Genomic DNA, 22,335 nt, shown 5'->3' with positions numbered 1-22,335 from the left:
TAAATAATCTATTCTTACAAAATAATTAACAATGTAAATTCTCAATTTTAGTGGACAAAGTTTTATTATTCTAGGGTTGCCGAGTAGTGATTTTGATTTTCGTTTTTATTTGCTATATTTTATACTTGTGACGACGTCAGTGTCTTAATGGGTTCCCTAGTATACTCGTGATCTAAGGAAAAGAGGTTGTAATGGGACATTTATCCGTTGGAGAAAAAGGACCTCAATATGAACTGTCATCCGTTGTTATTTTTCTGTACAGGGCTAAAATTAGTCTGCTCCTTTATGTTGGTGCCATCATTTATTGTTAATACATGATTTAATGAATAGGCGATACATGTATAGGTGTATAAATTTAGAAATAAATACAACTAAGTCATATTTCTGGTTAATGTCAAAAGCGTGCAAAATGTATTTATTTTTTTATTTTCTTAGATTATATCCCCTATCACCTGTACAACGTTTTAAGGTTTATTTTAAAATTTAGTATTTTAGATCCAACTGCAGTTGTGAATTATGCAAATGTACGACGGTTACGTGTATATCTCATTTATCACGACATAATATATATTAGAAACTTCATGCTATTACTGATATTTTTCTTTGTGGGTTCTATATTTTGGAAATAAAATATATTTATAACATGTGCACAGAGACCTAGAACCTTCTTGTTCGCAACTCTTAAATCTTGCAGATTATGTATACACGTTTTTAATTGATAAAATGTAAATGTCCGCTGTATCAGCGGATATTTACGTTTTAAATATCTTTACATTTTATCTGAAGACGACCTCTGATCCACCCTTACACAGTCAGATCAGTTGGTTTTAATTGACTAATTAGAATATATATTATACATATTTTACTATATATATATATAATCTATCGTAGATTCGTTGGCTGTGTATAGGCGATTTTAAATATTAATTCTATAAATTATAATACATATTTTATACATATTTTAAAACATCCGTATATACTGTATATATAGAGCCGTTGGCTGTGTGTGGCTGTTTTGAAATATGTATAAAATTTGTATTCTAATTAGTCATTTTGAGAGCTTAATTACAATTGCATTTAAACTAATGGATTTGGTTTCCAGGTTATGGATGCACTTATTGCTTAGTGTGTGTTGATTGTAAGTTTTGAATGGGAAAACATCTAATTGACACGGAGAATGTTAATAATGTTTAATTATGAGTCAAAGCAATTAGATTAACAAATATTTGCTAATTCCGTTTTGTGGATTCTAGCTGAGCGAATTTTGTAACTAGGCAAAAAAAAAGTTATCTAACCTTGCAATTGTCAAAAGCTTGGCTAGCTACAGACGCCCTTCTACACGCAGATTTTTAAAAATGTATTTAACCTTTATTTTACCAGGTAAGTCTCTTGAGAGACCAAAATGGCAACATTTAAAAGAAGAAAAATAAACAAAACAGCACAGACATATGCAGGTACATAAAAGGCCACGCGATGTGAGGAGGTGAATTTGGGGTTCAGGGGAAAAGATTGGATTGTGGGGGGATTGTTCAAAGCTGCCGGTTTAGATATATAATAACAGGATTTACCAGAGAAGTGCACGATCCGCTACAAAAGCACGTCACTGAACTATTGCAAAGTAGCTATGATTTGAGGCATGTGGAGAATTTTGCTTACCTCCTTCTCGTGTTTACAGGTGTGTAAATGTAAATGTAATGTAATGTAATGTAATAGGTGTGCCGAATTAATTTGTCCCAACTGGGCTGCCCAGTCCAAATAAAATTCTGTGCCACATTTATTGAGCAAAATCCTATCAAAAGCGCATGCGCAGGGTTTTGACACGAGGAGACCATATTCAGCTAAATAAGATGATGCTCGGCTCAATAAATGTCCTTAATTCCTCGCACAACTACTTATCTTACCGCGCTTGTGTGTGTGTGTACATAGGCTACGCGTGTTTGTGATTGTGAGTTGGAATCGGTTTACTGAACACAGACGGTTAATTGATTCAGTGTATTAATATATTAATGTGGACTCACAATGTCAAATAAAGGGACGCTACTTAGGGTTACTCGTCATTAAATTATAACTCCCCCTCCCCTCCCCTCCGGCAACTTCACGTGGTTAACTCTTTCTTTTCATCATCTCGTCCCATCTCCCTGCATCATCTCTCCCGCTATATTTAGCCAGTAGACTGGGTCCTTGGCGCCAGACCGTTTAAGACCTGTCAAAGCCCTTCATATTTCCCCCTGTCACATGTATACCGAGCGCCTCCATCAGCCATCAACCCCCTCTACCTCTGCTACTTCTCGGCCTCCTCCAGACTCCTCCGTCGCCGCCTTGTTTATATTCCTCCACATCCCCCCCACCCCCACCCCCCACTCATTAAAGACTGGCTGTGATCCTCCCTCGCGGACTTGTGCAATTTGGTCTTCTTCGTGCTCATGTCGTGTCATTGACCCGAGCCAGCAGGCCGGCCGGTGGCCTGTCCTTTCCGCTTTGACAAATTGCAACTGATTGATGAAAAATAGCGACTCTCACAAGCGGCACTGCTAGCTGAATCAGTGAATACTCCAGTCGAACACTACAACCAGACGAAGAGTTTAACTTGAAATAAACGATTACTTGATGTTAATGAAACCACGTGACATGCCGTGTTCATTCGGCGCACAGTACAGAGACATTGTACGGAGCCAAGTGCCGTACTTGATGTAGTTTGAAGACTTCACTAGATCTTAACTTTCTGCAAGTCTTCATACTTACAATGTACGGTAAATGCGAAGACTTACTGTTGAAATAATTACGGTATAATTATCTTTATTGGAAAATAATCCATAGTCGCAGAAAGTCACAACAAAATTTATTTCTCAGAAAACCATGCAAAGGAAATGATGCAGAAAACGCCATTCAGCAATGACGCTTTTGTCAGAGCATGCGCGCTCTTTTGTCTGATTTTATGTGCGTGTTTTATTTGATTGCGCCGGTCATTTAAGATGCAAGTACCAAAACGGCATTCATTTTATCACACTGTGCCTCATGGAAGAATGAAAATTCTGTGAAGGAAAGATACCTTTTGTCAGGTAGCAGATGGGGGAGCTAAAATGTTCCAGGGGAACCCCTTTGTACAAAATATAATTTACCTGGCAAAAAGAAACATCATTCTTTCACTATCCATTGATAAACCGTAGGGTGGGCCTACCGCCTACGTATTTTACTAAGTGAGCATTTAGGGAAAGGATCTGAAGTCATGATCTGCGTAGGATTATGAATTTATGTCATAAATATATGACTAGATGTGTCATAGAAGTAGCTGAGAGTCGCCATAAATGTAACGGGTTTTTTATTTTTTTTTATTTTGTTCATTTAATTAAAAAACGTTTAGCCTAGTATTATGAAAATGTACTTCAGGCAGCTTTGGCATATGAGCGGTCATCAGCCGTTGCAGTTACATTCGTAATATAATCAAGTCAGATGCAATTAAAACCAAAGTACACGCTGTCCGATGTAACATTCATACCACCTAGACGGTATGGTTGTAACAGAGGTGTACAATAATTTTAGCAGTAGCTGTTACCACCCTATAATGTGCGTACGCAGGTTTTTTTCTGTACATATTAATGTTAATCAAAGAAACACATTTCGCGGGTAACGTGAGACCATGCCACATCCTCAGATTATGAAGCATGGGGCTTTATTCGTGAAAAAAGATTGTTTTCCTGGACATTGACGCACAAGCAACTTCGTAACTTCCCAGGAAATTAGTTGTGGTAACGTCCAAATCAATCAGGGACGCTGCTTTTGTTTGTTTCTTAACAAACAGGCAAGCTCTTAGAAAGTAAATTGCATACTATACAGACCAATCTGCTCCGAGCTTATTATAAATGCCTGTGATCAGGTGGCTGTTTCCTTCCCATCAATCATCACTTTGAGCATCCAGAAGATGAGGCTATGTCAACGCAGCAAGCAAATTAGCTGAACACGTTTATCATTAAACACTGAACAAGCTTACAAAGTCAAATACGTGGACGAGTAAAATTCATTTCTTTAATGATTATTTACCATGCACCATTTAAATGCCTAAGATCTCCCCCAAAAAAGGACACTACATGTCGATTGTTTTGCAACAATACCTAGTGTCCCTAACCTCTAAATTTCATGCCCTATCCATGACGTTACTGGGTAGCAACCCTCTCGTTTTCTCTTTAGATGGCATTCTAATAAGGTACGTTAGCAGCTCAGAGGCGGCATAATTGTGACAGCTGTTACATTTATACAGACGGGGACATCATATTTTTTTGGCCATCTAGCCCCGCTAGAATACACTTCGAAGACCATACTAACTTTTCAAGGGCAGATAACTTTTTATGTTATCTGCCCTTGTATATGATTAGATTTTTTTGTAAATTAGATCCTTTCCCGAAAATTACTTCCGGGATATATTTTTATTTAGCTCACTCAGAAACTTTTTTTTTGGAAATACTTCACGCAAAGGTGGCAGTTGACTGAATTGTACATTTACAAACTAGAAATGGCTACGGTATAGTCGCATTCTACATTACGTTATTAACAGTTTTGCATTTATCAAGCTGAACATTTATGAGGACTCGGTCCTATAAGGGAAACATTAAACTAACATACGTACAACTCCATCATATTCATATCATTATCCTTTTTTTTTGTTGAACTTTCTTTCATATTTTTCAAATAGCAGATGCAGTTTCTGATGTGATTAATGTAGTCGGTGTTCTTTTTTTTCTTTTACGTTTGAATACATTTACATTTCTACTCAAATGGTGACACCTTAACTGGAATAGTTAATTGTTCACTGTTGAGAACCCGACATATAATTCTTTAAAAGTTGATTGATCAATGTTTTGATTTCATAACAGACTCAATATTGTATATAATTACATATTTAATTTGTGGTATTGTTAGTTTCTCACGCAGTTGTTTTAATCTTGGTTCCAGGTGTGCACATCGCACTAAAAATATAATTATAGAATCTAAAATGGCCTGAAACACGTTAATACAGTTTTTCTCACACTTTGGAGATGTGTGACAACAGGTAGACTGCTTCATCTTTACGTTATTTTCCTTTACGTTATGTACCTTTTCACAACAGTACAGTTATGTTATTTATTGGTAATGCCTTAGTTATTACAAAACTTTTTTTTTTTAATGTCTATTGCACAAAGTTTTTCCAGTCGTACTTTGTAGAAGTGCCGGTAACTTGAATGGCGTTGGCTATCCGTGGCAGCGGTGAAGGTTTTAGAAGCCTGTTTCTTTTCTGCGCGCGCTGTTATCGTCAAACTTAATTGCACAGGTTGAAGGTAAGCTGGCGCTGAACTCCCACGACTGTCCTGCCCGCTCACCGGCCCCCCTGCTCTTTTTCCTCCGCGGCTTTGATCAGCGAAGCCTGGCCTGTTTTCAGTCGGTTCAGCGGTGCAGCAGGTGGGTTGATTTTTCAATTATAACCCCTTCCGTGACCCTGGCACACATCATTAACCCCTGCGCCCTCGCCGTGGGATTCACGACGGAGCACGGCTCGCGCTGGCCTCCCCAAATTTCCACTCCGGTGGACATACTTCATGCGCAATAAACTCGCATAACCGCACATTATTTCGCAGACATAACATTTTTTCACTGTGATACCTAGATAAAGACGCCTGAAAGGGTTCAAGATACATATCGAGCAACGCCAGTCAATGAAAAATAAGGATCACAGCCGATCTGAGTTTATCTTAGTGTCCTGAAGTCTGATGTTACGTATTGATGGATATATGGAGGGGGGATCATCTCTGTAAAATATAAAGTGCAATTTCGAATTGCACAAACAGATTTCGTGATAAAGCGAACCTCTCAACGCTTTTAACATTAGCACTGATTTATTGTCGAGACTGAATTAAAAACTTGAAAAACACCTGCTGATTTTTCCTGTCTGCAGCCAAATTAGTGCTAATGTTTAGTTAGGGTCTCCGTTAATGGAACACTAAAATATATTACGAAATCATGTACTCCTTGTGTAAGGTCTAGCAGCACGATTTCGCCCATTGGAAATAAGTTGCCTTTACTCAACAAGCCGACATTGTATGCTAATCAAACATTTCCCCGCGTATTATGCTTGAACCATGTACTGTATCTGCTCATGATATAGACAATCTAATTTAGTCTTTCCCACCCGATACTCTAACAATGGTTATTACTAATACCAGTGTATACACATGTAGCTATATGTTTGTTTATTATAACGTTTTTCATCGTAAGCAATTACACAGCAGGGTCTGCCAGGTTTTTTAAAAACTTAGAGGGGTTGGTACATGTTGATTTGATGCAACTTTCTGGAGCAGGAGGTTCAAGCTATCATGTGCCGGTAATATTAATGAATCTTTCTGGGTATGCGATTTGTTTATTTTTTGCTGTTTGTAGGCTATTTAATGCGTTTTGATCATCGGTGGATTTTGATAAGAAAAAGTTTTTATGTTTTTAAACAGAACGTATGAACAAAACGTTATTGCGAAGTATATAAACGTCGACGCATATTAAATCCCAACTTACTGCTTTAAAACATTATCAACGCACATTATATAAGGGGCAATTTAACCAACGCGGGGCAGATCATAGTCTATCCCAGTAGCTATTTGGTGATGTTTCATAAACTGATTTCTCCCAGTGCCAGTATTTTTGGACCAAGATTTTCAATATAGAAATGAGTGTTTCTTTAGAAAATGGGATTCCGTTTAGAAACAAGGATTTCTTTTATGAAACGAGGGTTGATATTTAGAAAAAAAATGATGAAGTTGATTAGAAGTCTGGGCCAATATACAATAATCTTAGGTTTAAAAAGAATCCTAATTCAGTGGTTTATCTGTTCAAATGGATGAGAAAATGTCCACATTCAGTCTCATCCATATGAAGGGACACCCACAAATGTTTTATTTTTTTTTTTGCATTTTTTGGACATAAGAGTTATTACTATTTTGCTGCTTTCTGTGAAACACATTTTCATTCATTTATTTCGCATTGGTTGCTGTATAGAAACTATTCCTAACCTGAGAGTTGTCCTCATCTGAATTTTGGGGGGTTTTTTCACTTTGGAAACAGGGCAATAGTCTTATGCATTTTGTTGTTTTTGGGATTGTTTTTTGTCATCTTCAAATGTAGTTTCATCCGTCTACTTCACCAGGGTAAAGGGTTTCTTCACCATAACGATATCCACCTGCATTCTTTCCACAAATTTGATGTAAGACTATTGTTATGCATTTTGCTAGTTTTGGGTTGAAATAGATTTATATTTTCAAGCACATTTTTGTTCATTTCTTTCGCCATGTTGTTGAATAACCACAATTTCTCACCCATCTGAATGGACAAAACACACATTTAAAGTTTTTTTTGCGCATGTTTTCACTTTTTGGACGTAAGATTACTGTCCTATATATTTTGTTGTTTTTGCGGTGAAGTACGATCTTTTTTCACTTTCATCTCATCCATCTGAATAGAAAAAAAAACACATTTAAAATTGTTGCATTTTTTCATAGGGTGATGCCCAAAGCATTCATCGCTGTCAAGCGAGCCATAACCAACTATGCATGCTAGCCATAACCAATGGGGATGGGGGTAGTTAGGATGATTCCAAGGGCCCTGCCTGACTGGGGCTCTCAAAAAGGGGGTCCTGTCATTGTGCTGGGATGGGGTGGCCTGGAGTGATGGGGCCCAATGTGAGATCTTCTCATGGGGCCTAAAATCCCTGTCAAAGCCCCTGGTGGAGAGTGAGGTGGTATTATAAAATAATGATGAAATACATTTTTTTTAGAAGTTTATGTGAAACTGAGTGTTCATGAGCACAATAATAATACTATAGATTGTTTATTTCTTTTGATTCTTTTGACTTTTGATTTAAATATATTCTTCATTGCCAAAAAAAAAAAAAAAAGTTTTCTCCTAGCTTGTGAAAATGCATCATTTGATAACCTGAGGTGAGGGGGGGGGGGGTAGTTTACTGCGGTTGTGACATTGCCTGTCACCGTAGCAGCAGCAGAATGCTGTTTAAATGAATGAATCATTTAAAAAAAATTTAAATGAATCAAGAACTGCCTGAGGAGTCACATCAAACAAATGCATAAAAAAGAGTTCTAAGAATTTTTTTTTTATGAAACGTGTGTTTTAATGGAAAATTGTAGATTATAGACTTCTGTCCAAAAGAGTGGACAAAATGCACGAAACATTTAAAATGCCATTTTTTGATACAGATGGATCGATCATACACCATGTTTATGTCACCATCATGCTGAAAGAAACTAGTTAAAACATCTTTTAAGAAATTTCTGATGAAAATTGTGTTTCTGTGGAAAATTGTAAAAGATATAAGGCTATAGTATCGTGTCCAAAGAGTGGAAAAAATGGCCAAAAGGAATGAAAATTAAATTTTTTTCCTACAGATGGTAGTAAATGTTTATGTAACCACGATGCCGAAAGAAATGAATAAAAAATGTCTTTAAAGAAATGTGTGATGAAAAGTGTGTTTCTGTGGAAAATTGCAAAAGATATAAGATTATTGTCTTATGTTCAAAGAATAGACAAAATGAACAAAATATTTTAAATCACATTTTTTGATACAGATGGATCGTACACCATGTTTATGTAACACCAATGCTGAAATTAATGAATAGAAATATGTTTTAAGTCATTTATGATGAAAAATGTTCTTTTGTAGTCCAGTGGAATGTAGTGCTAACAGCTCCAACCCAAAACAGGAACTCCTTTAGCAGAATCTGCCCACTTCCTGCAGTCGGGATTCAGGATGTACTAAACAACTGCATCCAACGGTTGCTGCATTATCTTTCTTATCTTACCCACTTGCATCGTTGCTTTGCATCTGCACAGCAAATTCATTGCTTATCAGGTGATAGCTGGTCCCGTTGGTGGTTGAAGAGCGTATTGTTTACAGAGAACTTGTTTCCAGAAATGAATCCACAAAACATGGCCTCGCCCTCATGTCTGCCAAAACCGAGATCCCAAATGGTTCAACATAAAATGGTGTTCACATTGCCACACAAGACCCCATCCTTGAAGGATTGGTGCAAGTACACTATATTACAAAAACTGTGTGGACACCCTTTAGTCTGGGGCTGTTTTTCATGGTTTTGGCTAGCTCCCTTAGTTCCAGTGATGGAAAATCTTAATGTAACAGCATACAATCACATTCTAGATAATTCTGTGCTTCCAATTTTGTGGCGACTGTTTGGGGAAGGCCCTTTCCTGTTTCAGCATGACAATGCCCTTGGGCACACAGCAAGGTCCATATAGAAGTTGTTTTGTCAAGATCAGCGTGGAAGAACTTCACTGGCCTGCACAGAGCCCTGACCTCAACCCCATCCAACACTTTTGGGATCAACTGGAAGGCCAACTGCGAACCAGGCCTAATCGCCCAATCAGTGCCCAACCTCACTGATGCTCTTCTGGCTGAATGGAAGCAAATTGAGAAAAAATTGAGAACAGTTTCCCAACATATTGAATGTATGTTGTTCAATTCTACAGAATGTATTGGATGAAGAATTAAGGAATTTAGGAGACAACACACTTTATGGAGTGAAAGCTGTGATTCCAGATGAGACTAGTTATTTTCTGAAAACTTTTAATCTTTTTAAAATAATATTAACATCCCAGAACTTCACAGTACTGTGTTCAGCATTTAAAACATTAACACTATACAGTATATTCTTTTAGGTTTGAGTAAAAATCTGATTTAAACAGTGACATGTTTTATGTGCAGCTACTTCCTGAACCCAAAGAAAACAAAAAACAAAATGGAGATCTTACCTGTTGTATTCATGTGCATGCACAAAGGTGGGGGGGGGGGGGGGGGGGGGGTCCAAGGATTGTGTAGAGTAACCGCAGAAATGGAAGTGCACAACCCCTCTGTGTGATATTTAGGAAGTTTCCCTGGCAGTGGTGGGCACAAATTTCACAGACTATTAAAGCACATTGGTATGGTGCATTCAGTGTGCTGGCACGGTATGTCCAGTGCATTAGACCGGGGGGTTCAGTATGTTGCTGTGGTGCATTCACTGTGTCGGCACAGTGTGTTTATGGGATGGTTTTTGGACATTGCTGCGCCCTTGTCTCCCTAGCGATGGCCCTGTGCAGACCCACGCGCCTGTGCTGCAGCCTGCGTTTGCACATGACCACCGGTGACTCACGGCTTTTTAACGCTGACTCTGATTTCCTGTGCCGGTCCCAGTCTGCAGTCATGCCACACGCCCACAAGCCAGCAGCTCTGTTTCTCTTCTCCATAACAAGGGGTGTACTTCAGAGCCTAGCAACGGGATACGCACGCGTAATATCTTTTTACACAGCATCTTGGTATTTAGAAAGATCTTCTTGGCGGCACCTTAAATGACCCACATTTAAATGAATTGCGGACATATATTAATTATATAAAAACACATTTATTTTATCTACGGGATTTTCTGCAGGTCATGCCGTCTTTAGTCATCTGTATTTTGTAATAATCTCTGGAATATACGTGAAAAGTGTTCCGTATGGCACACAATGTAATGGAGTGTGGTTAGGCACTTTAAAATGATTCATGTTTAGATTATGGGACATGACACCCATGCGAAAAAACTGTATGCTGAAGTATACTGGAAGTACATACTATGTTATGCTTCAGAATCCTCTAAGTATGGTTAAAGTTCATGAAATTATGCTTCAATTTTTTCACATGGGACTACATGGCTCACTGTAGATTTATCCCTGATTTACAATGTAGGCTAGATAATTCTCACATTTCATCAGTCAATGCGCTTGAACTTTTGAGACCGGCGTTTCCCAAACCTTTTCCGCTGGTAGACTGACAAATCTGAGCCTCAAATTCTCAGGGACCGCCACACACTGTAAGGTCAACAGCATCACGCATTTCATTATGAATGTAACTGTTGGAGCCCGGCCATGTTGCTAGGGAACCATGGCTTTAGACTCACTACATACTCAGCTCTGTATTCATAACATAAGTGCTGCTTCACGACCATTAAAGCCAAAACATACAAAATTGATCTTTCTTTTTCATCTTTTTTAAAATTCGGTAAGACCCGGTGCAATCCCCTGGCAGTGCTCCGTGCTGTACTACAAGCCCTGGAAACTCCTGCAGTTATGAACAGGGAGGGAAGGATTGCAGAGTCTGAGTCAGTCAGTATGATCTAAGATACGGTATCTAGCAAGGTAGCTAGCTTATGTCAACATTGATTTCATGTTCCAAAATGTAATTGAGCTCGCTGGTATAAAAACCACGAACATCTGGATGCGCAAATCAGACCTGCTGGGAAAGCGGCCAGTTTACAGGAAACAAACAGCCGGCCTACACCCCAGGCGGCTGTCCTGATTGGCTGAAAACGCTGTGACTCACTCTCCTTCGCTGGGATATGGAAGCCTTCACAGAGACCCTCTAACGACTTCTCTCCTGGAAGGCCGGGCTGGCCATGCTAATGGGCCTAAGGAGGCGATCATGGCTGACGGTATATGGTCACATTTTATCTCAACCAATGCCAATTTTTGGAACACGTCACAAAAAGACTATATTGAATTGGTCTCATTGGAATGTATATTGATCCTGTTTCAAAACAGTGCAAGATTGTGACTTCTGTGTGTGTGTGTGTGTGTGTGTGTGTGTGTGTGCGCATAAAATCAACAAGAGCATTCCACATAAATGGGCACATTGGTTTTTAAGTCTTTTATACATTAGTTGGAAGTTGTACAGCAAACACAGTCCATTCTCTGGGTTCACACATGAATTCAGTCATTAATATACACATTTGCTTTGTTCAGAGCTATACGGCCGGGCTCAGGAGAGCCAATGACGCTGTGAATACGCTCTCAAGAGTCGTCCAATCAAATGCAGCGCTCACTGTAGTCCTGCGAGGTCAGCTGGTAAGTTCCCTACAGTGGTTCTGCTATTGGCTGCGTGCGCGACAAAAGACAGTAGAGTCACAAACGGCAATGTTGTAATGACTAATTAACAATTGGAACCGTTTCCATGGCAATCTTAGTCATTTTGCCTAAGTGACATTATTTTGTTGGGTAAGACCGGAACCCGGTCATTCAGTGACAAGTCTAGCAGTCAGCAATGACTTGAATTAATAATGCGTAACCAAAAATGTAGGAATTTCTTACTTTTCAACACAATCGATATGCCGGGTATACTTGGTGCATATTTGACCACTCGTATTCCATTAAAAAATAGTACGAATTTAGACGAGATATCTTATATTTTCCAAAACTGGCACACTTTGTAAGTAATAATGAAAGCGATTCAACCAACTCATTTTAACGCACGCAATTCCAAAGTAAATTTTCTGAAAGGCATTCTGACATTCACAGAACTGGAAGCAGGTCTACTGATTGACTAGAGCTAATACAAGCACTTTGTTCTGCACTGCAAAACAATGATCGGCTCAAACCAGGAACTTAATAGTAGCGTCCCCACGAAGCCTTCCTCTGTGTCACCTGCGTGTTTGTGTTTGTGTGTGTGTGCGTGTGTGCGCGCGTGTGAGAGTGTGTGTGCTTGAGTGTGTGTGTGTGTGTGTGTGTGTGTGTGTGCTACACATTTAGAGATTTGGTTAAGGCTCACACTGCTGCTTGAGGTTACTTCCTGCTTCTTCTCTATACCAAACAATACCGCTCTTTTACCTACAGAAAGAAAGCAGCCAATTCTCCCAATAAAATCCATCATATTTTCAATCGGTATTTAATAATTCCATCGACGGAGCGCACCGAATGCCCCTTCAGGAAGCGATAAAATGCATTCAGCAACTTCTTCCTATCAAAAGCAGAACTCCCCCTCGAAGCAAAAGAACGAAGCTCTAATACGGATCACGGCGGATGGAACTGAGTCAAAGTTTCGGTTCGGTGCGAAAGCAGAAGTGACGGAGGCCGTGGTGAATCCACACCGAGCAGAGGGGGAGAGGCCTTCTTACGCACACGCACACGCACGCGCGACAGGAGGCGGGGCTTAACGCGCTCCGACCCGACGGCGAGCGACAGGCGTGCGGGACAGTCGGTTTACGGCGTGATTGGCTGGCGGGAAAACGCCCCGTGGAACAGGAAGAGCTGTACTGCCGTTCGATGAGGACTGCGCTGTTTCTGCGGGTGAAGCCGCAGGTTTGGATTGGCTGTCCTGTGGGAACCGGCCCGACGACCTCTAAGTTCTCAAGGACAGCGGAGAGGAGGGCTGGGGCTCCCCCCGACTCACGCTAAGGGGGAGTCCTGCTGGAAGCGTGGGGCTCCCGGGGGGGAGAACACCGGCCCCAGGGGGATTCGGAGGACACGCCCACTACGCGCTCGGACACGCCCACTGCACAGCCACACAGTGACTGGCGGCAGCGAGCTCATCATTCGCCACATGATCAAAGATGAGGAGGCAAGCAAACAAACACAAATGACCAGCAATTACACCAGCCAGCCCGCTGGTCCTCCAGAGCCGGGACAGAGAAAAAGCTATCACACACACACACACACACACACACACACACACACACACACATGCACGCACTCACACACACACACACACACACACACAGACACGCACACACACACACACACACACACACATATATGCACACTCTCATTCACAACATTAATGCAATGAAAAACCTAGCTTGATTTCCTGTTTTCATCCTATTTTACCCAAAAATAAAAACCTGGTAGGATGTGCGACGCACAGAAGGGGTTCTGTGTCTGGGCTACTCTGAGAGACTGGGTCCTGGTTAAACGGAGGGGGGGGGAGAGAAAATGTTTCGGGGGTCCCCCCCTGATCAGGGGAATCCAGAGGGGAAGAGGCTGAGGGGCTGGCTGTCGTTGGTGGGGAGGGGGGACCTGTACCCCTCAAAGGTGCGAGGAATGCTGCCGCTGGTGGAGCCGGAGCTGTTACTGAGGGTCTCAATACTGCCCTCCCTCTGGAGCTCTGAAACACACACCGGAGAGAGAGTTACACACACACACACACACACACACACGCACACACACCCTTACTGAGGGTCTCAATACTGCCCTCCCTCTGGAGCTCTGCAACACACACACAGGAGAGAGAGTTACACACACACACACACACACACACACACACACACACCCTTACTGAGGGTCTCAATACTGCCCTCCCTCTGGAGCTCTGCAACACACACAGGAGAGAGAGAGAGTTACACACACACACACACACACACACACACACACACACTCACACACATACACACACACCCTTACTGAGGGTCTCAATACTGCCCTCCCTCTGGAGCTCTGAAACACACACACAGGAGAGAGAGAGAGTTACACACACACACATACACACACACACCCTTACTGAGGGTCTCAATACTGCCCTCCCTCTGGAGCTCTGAAACACACACACAGGAGAGAGAGTGAGACACACACACACACACACACACAGGAGAAAGTTACACACACTAATATACATGCACACACACACATGAGAGGTACACATGTACCTGAGCACTATATAAGACACAGAGGAAAGAGTCACGTGTACCTGTGTAATATATAACACACACACACAAACACACACACACGCACACACGTGGACAGCCGCGGCAGACACACACCTGGCTGATATCACGCACACACCTGAGTGAAAGGTACCCAGTCGCGCGCGTTTTCCTCGATCTGAAGCGCTGAAGCTTAACACACCTCTCTCAACACACCGCTCTCCCGCAGCCTGGACTACCAGACTGAGCGAACGGGGAGGGGTGCGGTAAACAAGGCTGTCCCCCTGGGGGGTTAACCGGTCCCTGGTTAAATGGGACAAAAATCAGTGAGGATAACATAGTGGGCTCTCAGAAATGAAAGGACTGGGAAAAAATACTATTGGCCACATTTATTGGTCTGCATTTCCTCAGATGTGGTAGAAGAAGCTCTTTTTGTTGACAGCTGTTTACGGTGCTGTATTACACCACAGAGCACAGACCTGGGCAGGAGCAATCTGAGAAATCTGGAGTCTCACTAAAAATCTCACTGGTTTTTAGTACCCATTTTATATTTAAAGACATACTATGCAGGATTTTTTTGCCTTGCTGTGGTCCTGTGTTTACAATCAAAGATGTCTCCTTGCTCTGTTCTCATTTCCACAAAATGAATTCCAAGTGAACATACTTTTAACGGTGTTGAGAATGAACTCCATTTCCAGCCTGTTCCTGGTGATGATGAAATGCAGGAGCGTGCTCTCACCACCCCCCCCCCCCCCCCTCCCTCACCCCCTCCCTCGCCCCACAGCTCTTCAGCAGCATCCCGGGTTTAATGTGTTTCTCTTTCACCTCCAGCCTGTAGGCAGCCTGAAACAGGGCCAGGACACGGCGACATCCTTTAAAATCTCTCACCGTCGCCACCACCCCCGCCCCCACCTCCCCCGCTAACCTCAGCACCCCGCCCCCCCCTCGCCTGCATGTTTAAGCTCCTAGCGAGGCGCTCAGTGCAGGCGCCCGATCTCACACATTAACGGATGGGTCTGTGCCGCCGGGCCGACGCTAGGCTAGCGAGCCGCACGGAAACGCCGCCGCCGCCGCCGTGAATGATCCAATGGCCGTGCGGACGTGTCAGCGGAGTGGGGGGTGGGGGGGGGGGGGACGACGACACAGGAATGATTCTTCGCGATCTCGCGCTGTCAGAACGCATCACCCTCAGAGCGACCGGCCGTACCAGAGAGCGGGGTATGGGGGGGGGGGGGGGGACGATAACGCCAGCGGGCCTCTTTCACACTCTCCTCCCTTTTCACGGCACCGCACTCCTCCGTCTCCACTAATGTCGCCTCTCTCTTCCCCCCCTTTTTGTTTGTTTATTATTTATTTAGCGGACGGGCTGAGTGCTCTCTGCTCGCTCACTGAGGGGGGGGGGGGGGTGGAACAGGGCCCCCGAGGGGGACGTTAGCAGCAAACACTTTTCAGGACAGTACACACACATGGCGTCAGCAGGGCACGCACTGAGCATGCTCAGTAGCTGCTGCTGCTGCTGGTTAAGCTGAACTCCTCTACAGTCACTGGATTCAACAAAGCAACAAGACCTCAAACCCAAGGCCCTGTCCTTCACACAATACTCTCTCTCTAACACACACACACACACACACATACACACAAATACAGGCTCTGTGCTGTGGGGTCTCATCAGATTGCTTACTGACAGTGAAGAGGCAGACATGGGTCTAATGCACCAGCTCTCTCCCGTCCTCTCCCCCTCCCTCCTACCTGCCTTTGGCTTAAGGTCAAGAGAGAAGGACTCTCTGCCACTCTCTGTGCAAGGGGGTGGACACTGGGGGAAAGGGGTGGAGACTAAGGGGAGATGGGAGGAGACTGGGGGAAAGGGGTGGAGACTAAGGGGAGATGGGAGGAGACTGGGGGAAAGGGGTGGAGACTAAGGGGAGATGGGTGGAGACTGAGGGAAGGGGGTGGAGACTGACAGAAGGGGGTGGAGACAGTGCAAAGGGGGAGTACTGATTTAAGGGGGTGGGCACTGAGTAAGGTAGGAGGAGGAGGAGAGCCCTCTTGAGCGCTACAACACAGGCAGCATGGGGCAGGTCCAGCAGTCCTGAAAGACCTCTACCCCAGGCCCTGCTCTTCTGCCCCATACCTCCTGCCCTGTCCCTGTAACTCATACTTTAGGCCCTGCCCCACCTGCCCCAAGCCCGTATAACTCATTCTTTAGGCCCCGTCCCTCCTGCCCCAGGCCCCGCCCCTCTCTCTCTCTCTCTGTCTCCGGGAGACAGGGAGGCGGAGCACGCCCACCGCAGCGTTCTGCAGCGGCCCTCTGGCTCAGAAGCCGCGGCAGGAGAGCGCGCTTCCTGCACAGGCATCTCACGGACCGCAATCGCCGTGTTTGGGCCATCCATCATCAGCGTGGGGGGGGGGGGGGGGGGGGGGGGGGGGGGGGTGGTGATTGATGGAGCCGCCGCGGTACCGGCGGACCGGGCTAGAGCGTTCGGCTGCGTGCAGATTTTCGGTACAGATGCATATCTACAAGGCTGCTGCGGGCCGGGGTAACAGGGGTACGGGCGCTGACCCGCGTAATCGCCCCAATTTCAGCAGGAGCCCCCGTCCAACCCAAACAGGCGGCGTTTGAACAGGGCCGCCGCGGCGAGCGCTTCGATGAGCAGCAGGGGTTTACACAAGGGCCCCGGAGCCAAAACACACACTCGGGCGGCCGGGGCCCGGCCAGGCCCAGTCACGCACGCTCGCCGCGGTGCTGCTGAGCCGCGATTGGTCTCGCAGCCCCGTGGCTGCTTTAGCTCCGCCCCTCTCCCCACACCCCCAGGTCCTGAGCCCCGATACGAGGGGCGGGGCCTCAAACGCAGACTGGGAGGGGGCGGAGCTGCAGTGACAGGGGCAGGGTGAGAGAGGTGAGGAGTGAGAGGGGGGTGAGGAGTGAGAGGGGGGTGAGAGAGGTTAGGAGTGAGAGAGGTGAGGGAGAGGTGAGGAGTGAGAGAGGTGAGGAGTGAGAGGGGGTGAGAGAGGTGAGGAGTGAGAGGGGGGTGAGAGAGGTGAGGAGTGAGGGAGGTGAAGAGTGAGAGAGGTGAGGGAGAGGTGAGGAGTGAGAGGGGGGTGAGAGAGGTGAGGAGTGAGAGGGGGTGAGAGAGGTGAGGAGTGAGAGGGGGGTGAGAGAGGTGAGGAGTGAGAGAGGTGAGGGAGGTGAGGAGTGAGAGGGGTGAGGGAGGTGAGGAGTGAGAGAGGTGAGGGAGAGGTGAGGGAGGTGAAGAGTGTTGATATGGTTTTGGCATGTTTGGCAGGGGGAGCGTATACCACTGGTTAAACCCAAATTGCAATACAGCACGGCCGGGAGTGCCATATTACTTTTATAAAACAGCTACAACATACAAGAGACAAGACTCTCTCTCTCTCTCTCACACACACACGCTCCTGAATTTCTCCCGCTTTCATTTTTAACTCCTAGGTCAGTCTCCATTTCTTTCTCTCTTTCTCTCACACACACGCACACACACCTGAATTTCTCTCGCTTCCTTTCTGACTCCTCTGTCAGTCTCTCCATCTCCTCTCTCCCACCCTCCCTCCCTCTGTTTGCCAGGGTTTGGAGAGTGCCCTGCCCACCCCCCCCCCACCCCGGGTCTGAAAAGCACATAAACACTGAGCAGCGATACAGTCTCATCACTCCCCACCCGCTGATAAGATCTTTCTCGCTAACTGTACGGGCGCATGTACACGCAGAGTTACGTGTCGCGCAGCTGGCCGGTGTTTTGTTTGCAGATAAGGTCGGACGGCGGAGGGATACGTCCGCAGTCCACCGCGAGGACTCAGCAGGGCCGCGCTCCGGCGAGAGGCAGCCGTTTGAGTAATCTCACTGCGCTCCAGTGAGAGGCAGCCGTTTGGGTAATCTCACTGCGCTCCGGTGAGAGGCAGCCGTTTGGGTAATCTCACTGCGCTCCGGTGAGAGGCAGCCGTTTGGGTAATCTCACTGCGCTCCGGTGAGAGGCAGCCGTTTGGGTAATCTCACTGCGCTCCGGTGAGAGGCAGCCGTTTGGGTAATCTCACTGCGCTCCGGTGAGAGGCAGCCGTTTGGGTAATCTCACTGCGCTCCGGTGAGAGGCAGCCGTTTGGGTAATCTCACTGCGCTCCGGTGAGAGGCAGCCGTTTGGGTAATCTCACTGCGCTCCGGTGAGAGGCAGCCGTTTGAGTAATCTCACTGCGCTCCGGTGAGAGGCAGCCGTTTGGGTAATCTCACTGTGCTCCGGCGAGAGGCAGCCGTTTGGGTAATCTCACTGCGCTCCAGTGAGAGGCAGCCGTTTGAGTAATCTCACTGCGCTCCGGTGAGAGGCAGCCGTTTGAGTAATCTCACTGCGCTCCGGTGAGAGGCAGCCGTTTGGGTAATCTCACTGCGCTCCGGCGAGAGGCAGCCGTTTGGGTAATCTCACTGCGCTCCGGCGAGAGGCAGCCGTTTGGGTAATCTCACTGAGCTCCGGCGAGAGGCAGCCGTTTGAGTAATCTCACTGCGCTCCGGTGAGAGGCAGCCGTTTGGGTAATCTCACTGCGCTCCGGTGAGAGGCAGCCGTTTGAGTAATCTCACTGCGCTCCGGCGAGAGGCAGCCGTTTGGGTAATCTCACTGCGCTCCAGTGAGAGGCAGCCGTTTGAGTAATCTCACTGCGCTCCAGTGAGAGGCAGCCGTTTGGGTAATCTCACTGCGCTCCGGCGAGAGGCAGCCGTTTGGGTAATCTCACTGCGCTCCAGCGAGAGGCAGCCGTTTGGGTAATCTCACTGCGCTCCGGCGAGAGGCAGCCGTTTGGGTAATCTCACTGTGCTCCGGTGAGAGGCAGCCGTTTGAGTAATCTCACTGCGCTCCATTGAGAGGCAGCCGTTTGGGTAATCTCACTGCGCTCCGGTGAGAGGCAGCCGTTTGGGTAATCTCACTGCGCTCCGGTGAGAGGCAGCCGTTTGGGTAATCTCACTGCGCTCCGGCGAGAGGCAGCCGTTTGGGTAATCTCACTGCGCTCCAGTGAGAGGCAGCCGTTTGGGTAATCTCACTGTGCTCCGGTGAGAGGCAGCCGTTTGAGTAATCTCACTGCGCTCCAGTGAGAGGCAGCCGTTTGGGTAATCTCACTGCGCTCCGGTGAGAGGCAGCCGTTTGAGTAATCTCACTGTGCTCCGGTGAGAGGCAGCCGTTTGAGTAATCTCACTGTGCTCCGGTGAGAGGCAGCCGTTTGAGTAATCTCACTGCGCTCCGGTGAGAGGCAGCCGTTTGAGTAATCTCACTGCGCTCCAGCGAGAGGCAGCCGTTTGGGTAATCTCACTGCGCTCCAGCGAGAGGCAGCCGTTTGGGTAATCAACTCGATCACTGAAGCGCTTTCAGCGATCTGGCTGTTTCAGTAATGACCGCAGCTTTGCCGAGCAGGCCAGGCCAGAGTTCTCAGAACGCCCGGCTGCATTCGAGGGAGCTGCGCACAGCAGGGCAAGCGACGTTTCTCACCCTGTGTGTGCGTGTGTGTGTGTGTGTGAGTGTGTGTGTGTTTGTGTATGTGTGAGTGTGTGTGCGCGTGTGTGTGTGTGTGTGGGAGTGTGAGTGTGTGTGTGTGTGAGACAGTGTGTGTGTGTTTGTGTATGTGCGAGTGTGACAGTGTGTGTGTGTGTGTGTGTGTGTGACAGTGTGTGTGTGTGTGTGTGTGTGTGACAGTGTGTGTGTGTGCGCGCGCTTCTCCTCACAGAGTGTGTATTGTGGTGCGGTGTCAGAGGGTCAAACAGCTGTTTAATGGCCACTGTCTGTCTCTGCTTCCGGAAGCACACTCACTTCCTCCCCTAGTCAGCTGGCTCTCATTTAAAGGGAAAAACCCAATTACCCTCCTGGTCACAGTGCGCACTTCAGGCCAGTGTGCGATGGAACAGCCTCGAGCCTCACAGCCACCGGCCCACAGGAAGCACCCAGCTCCGTCACAACAAATTACAAAACAGGAACTTCCAACACAATGGCAGACACTCATTCCCGAAAAATGTCCATCGTGTGCCTCCCATAGAGAATGCGCTGGAACCCAGGAGAGGGTCGTGGCAGACGTAACACAGTCAAAGACTATGGGGGGGGGGGGAAGGGGGGGGTGCTGCCAGTTTAAATCCCGAATGGGCTTGTAACCATGAGTGGATTCTGAAGATACATCAGTAAACACCCAGCTGTACTGATGGATGTGTGTATAATAATATACACATGAACGCATATGCAAGTCTTCATAAAAATAAATGAGCCTTCACGTGTTATAAAACTACCCCAAATTTTGGGCTGTATTTTCTGGCCGGTGCATGGCATGAGAAATACTGTTTCTTTTCCTCAGCCAGCCACCATGTGCTCTGAGAGGGGGGTGGCACTGCAGGGACATACAGGACAGCACAGAGAACAGGGAGTGTGTGTGTGTGTGTGTGTGTGAATGTGTGTGTGTGTGTGTGCGTGCGTGCATGCGTGTTCCTGATGCTCCTTCCTGCTTAAAGTGGAATTTATGTTTGGTTAGCACCAATAAGAATAATCCAATTAGCGACATTACCCCACTGAGGCAAATCGAATTCTAAATCTAATTTCAGCAGAGCTGCATTTCAGCATAAGGCCCACCCCCAAGTCTCCCTGGCACTGTTTAACTTCCACTCACTCCTCTCTTTCTCATGTGTGTGTGCATGCGAGCGTGTGTGTGTGTGTGTGTGTGTGTGTGTGAGGTAGTGTATGTATGCGTTTGCATCAGTGTGTGAGAGAAAGTGTTTGTGCAAGTGTGTGTGCACTTGTGAGCGTTTCCGTGATTATGACCCATCCATCTCGCAAATCAGCCCCCCTGCAACACCTGTCTATGTGTTCTGGAGTTCCGCCCTCTGCGCTGGCCCTTTCTTGGAGAGCAAAGGGTTAAAAGTGTGTGTGAGACAGCGTCACGTGATCAGTAATGAACGGGACCAGTGGGTCATGTGATCAGTAACGAACGTGACCAGTGGGTCATGTGATCAGTAATGAATGTGACCAGTGGGTCATGTGATCAGTGATGAATGTGACCTGTGGGTCATGTGATCAGTGATGAATGTGACCTGCGGGTCATGTGATCAGTGATGAATGTGACCTGTGGGTCATGTGATCAGTAACGAACGTGACCTGCGGATCATGTGATCAGTAATGAATGTGACTTGCAAGTCATGTGATCAGTAATGAATGTGACCTGTGGGTCACCTGATCAGTAATGAATTTTGCACAGCGTGAGGCTGCGTAAATGAATTTAGTGCCAAACAGACATACAGAAATGGTGGCTCTTCCACCCTAAACCTATCAGGGCCTCGTCACCTCCCTGCTCAAAAACCCAGCATCCACAGTCCCAACCTCATCTCCTTCCAAAAATCTAAAAAAGGCTTGTTGGCTCCTGAACTAGTGAAACGTTTGAATTGTCAAAATGGGCATTCCCCCTAGTCGCTCCCAGCGCAAACCGACTGACGTGCTCCGTTGAAAACTCAGAAATTCCCTGCTTGCGTGCTAGAAATGAGTAAGACGGCGGAAGGGGCTCACGCACCAACACTCATCCTGCAAAAACTCCAGCGAGAACAGGCTGAACAACAGACAGGCCAGTTAGCTAAACGAAGCAAAGAGGCTGCAGCGCGTTAAATTCTCCAGGTTCTGTGCGAACAGTAAGAACTGTGCATGAGAAAAAATAAACAGCTAGAGCCGGTCAGAGAGGACGCTAAGCGTTACTGAGTGAATCACAGACGGCTCACCGGAAGGTCTCTCCGCTCAATAAACCTCCCATGCTGTGCTCCTAACCTCAGACAGCTCACAGACAACCTAGAACATTCTATGAAAACCACAAATTACATTACATTACATTACATTACAGGCATTTAGCAGACGCTCTT

The 22,335-nt window shown here is 46.0% G+C and overlaps 1 protein-coding gene across 5 annotated transcripts in view; it reads right to left on the bottom strand.

Annotated features, from left to right (window-relative positions):
• Positions 1–11,685: 11,685 nt before the first annotated feature.
• Positions 11,686–22,335, bottom strand: part of bcas3 (BCAS3 microtubule associated cell migration factor) — a 158,284-nt gene continuing 147,634 nt past the window's right edge. For all 5 annotated transcript variants that reach the window (XM_035385258.1, XM_035385260.1, XM_035385262.1 and 2 more), the window contains one exon: positions 11,686–13,933. In XM_035385258.1, the coding sequence (XP_035241149.1) occupies positions 13,785–13,933 (149 nt within the window). In that variant the 3' untranslated portion in view covers positions 11,686–13,784. The remainder of the gene's footprint in view (positions 13,934–22,335) is intronic.

Source organism: Anguilla anguilla, chromosome 12 (genome assembly GCF_013347855.1).
Source record: "Anguilla anguilla isolate fAngAng1 chromosome 12, fAngAng1.pri, whole genome shotgun sequence".
In the NCBI taxonomy this organism is placed as follows: domain Eukaryota; kingdom Metazoa; phylum Chordata; class Actinopteri; order Anguilliformes; family Anguillidae; genus Anguilla; species Anguilla anguilla.
Note: the sequence above shows the minus strand (reverse complement) of the source record. Positions and strands in the feature narration are given on the sequence as shown.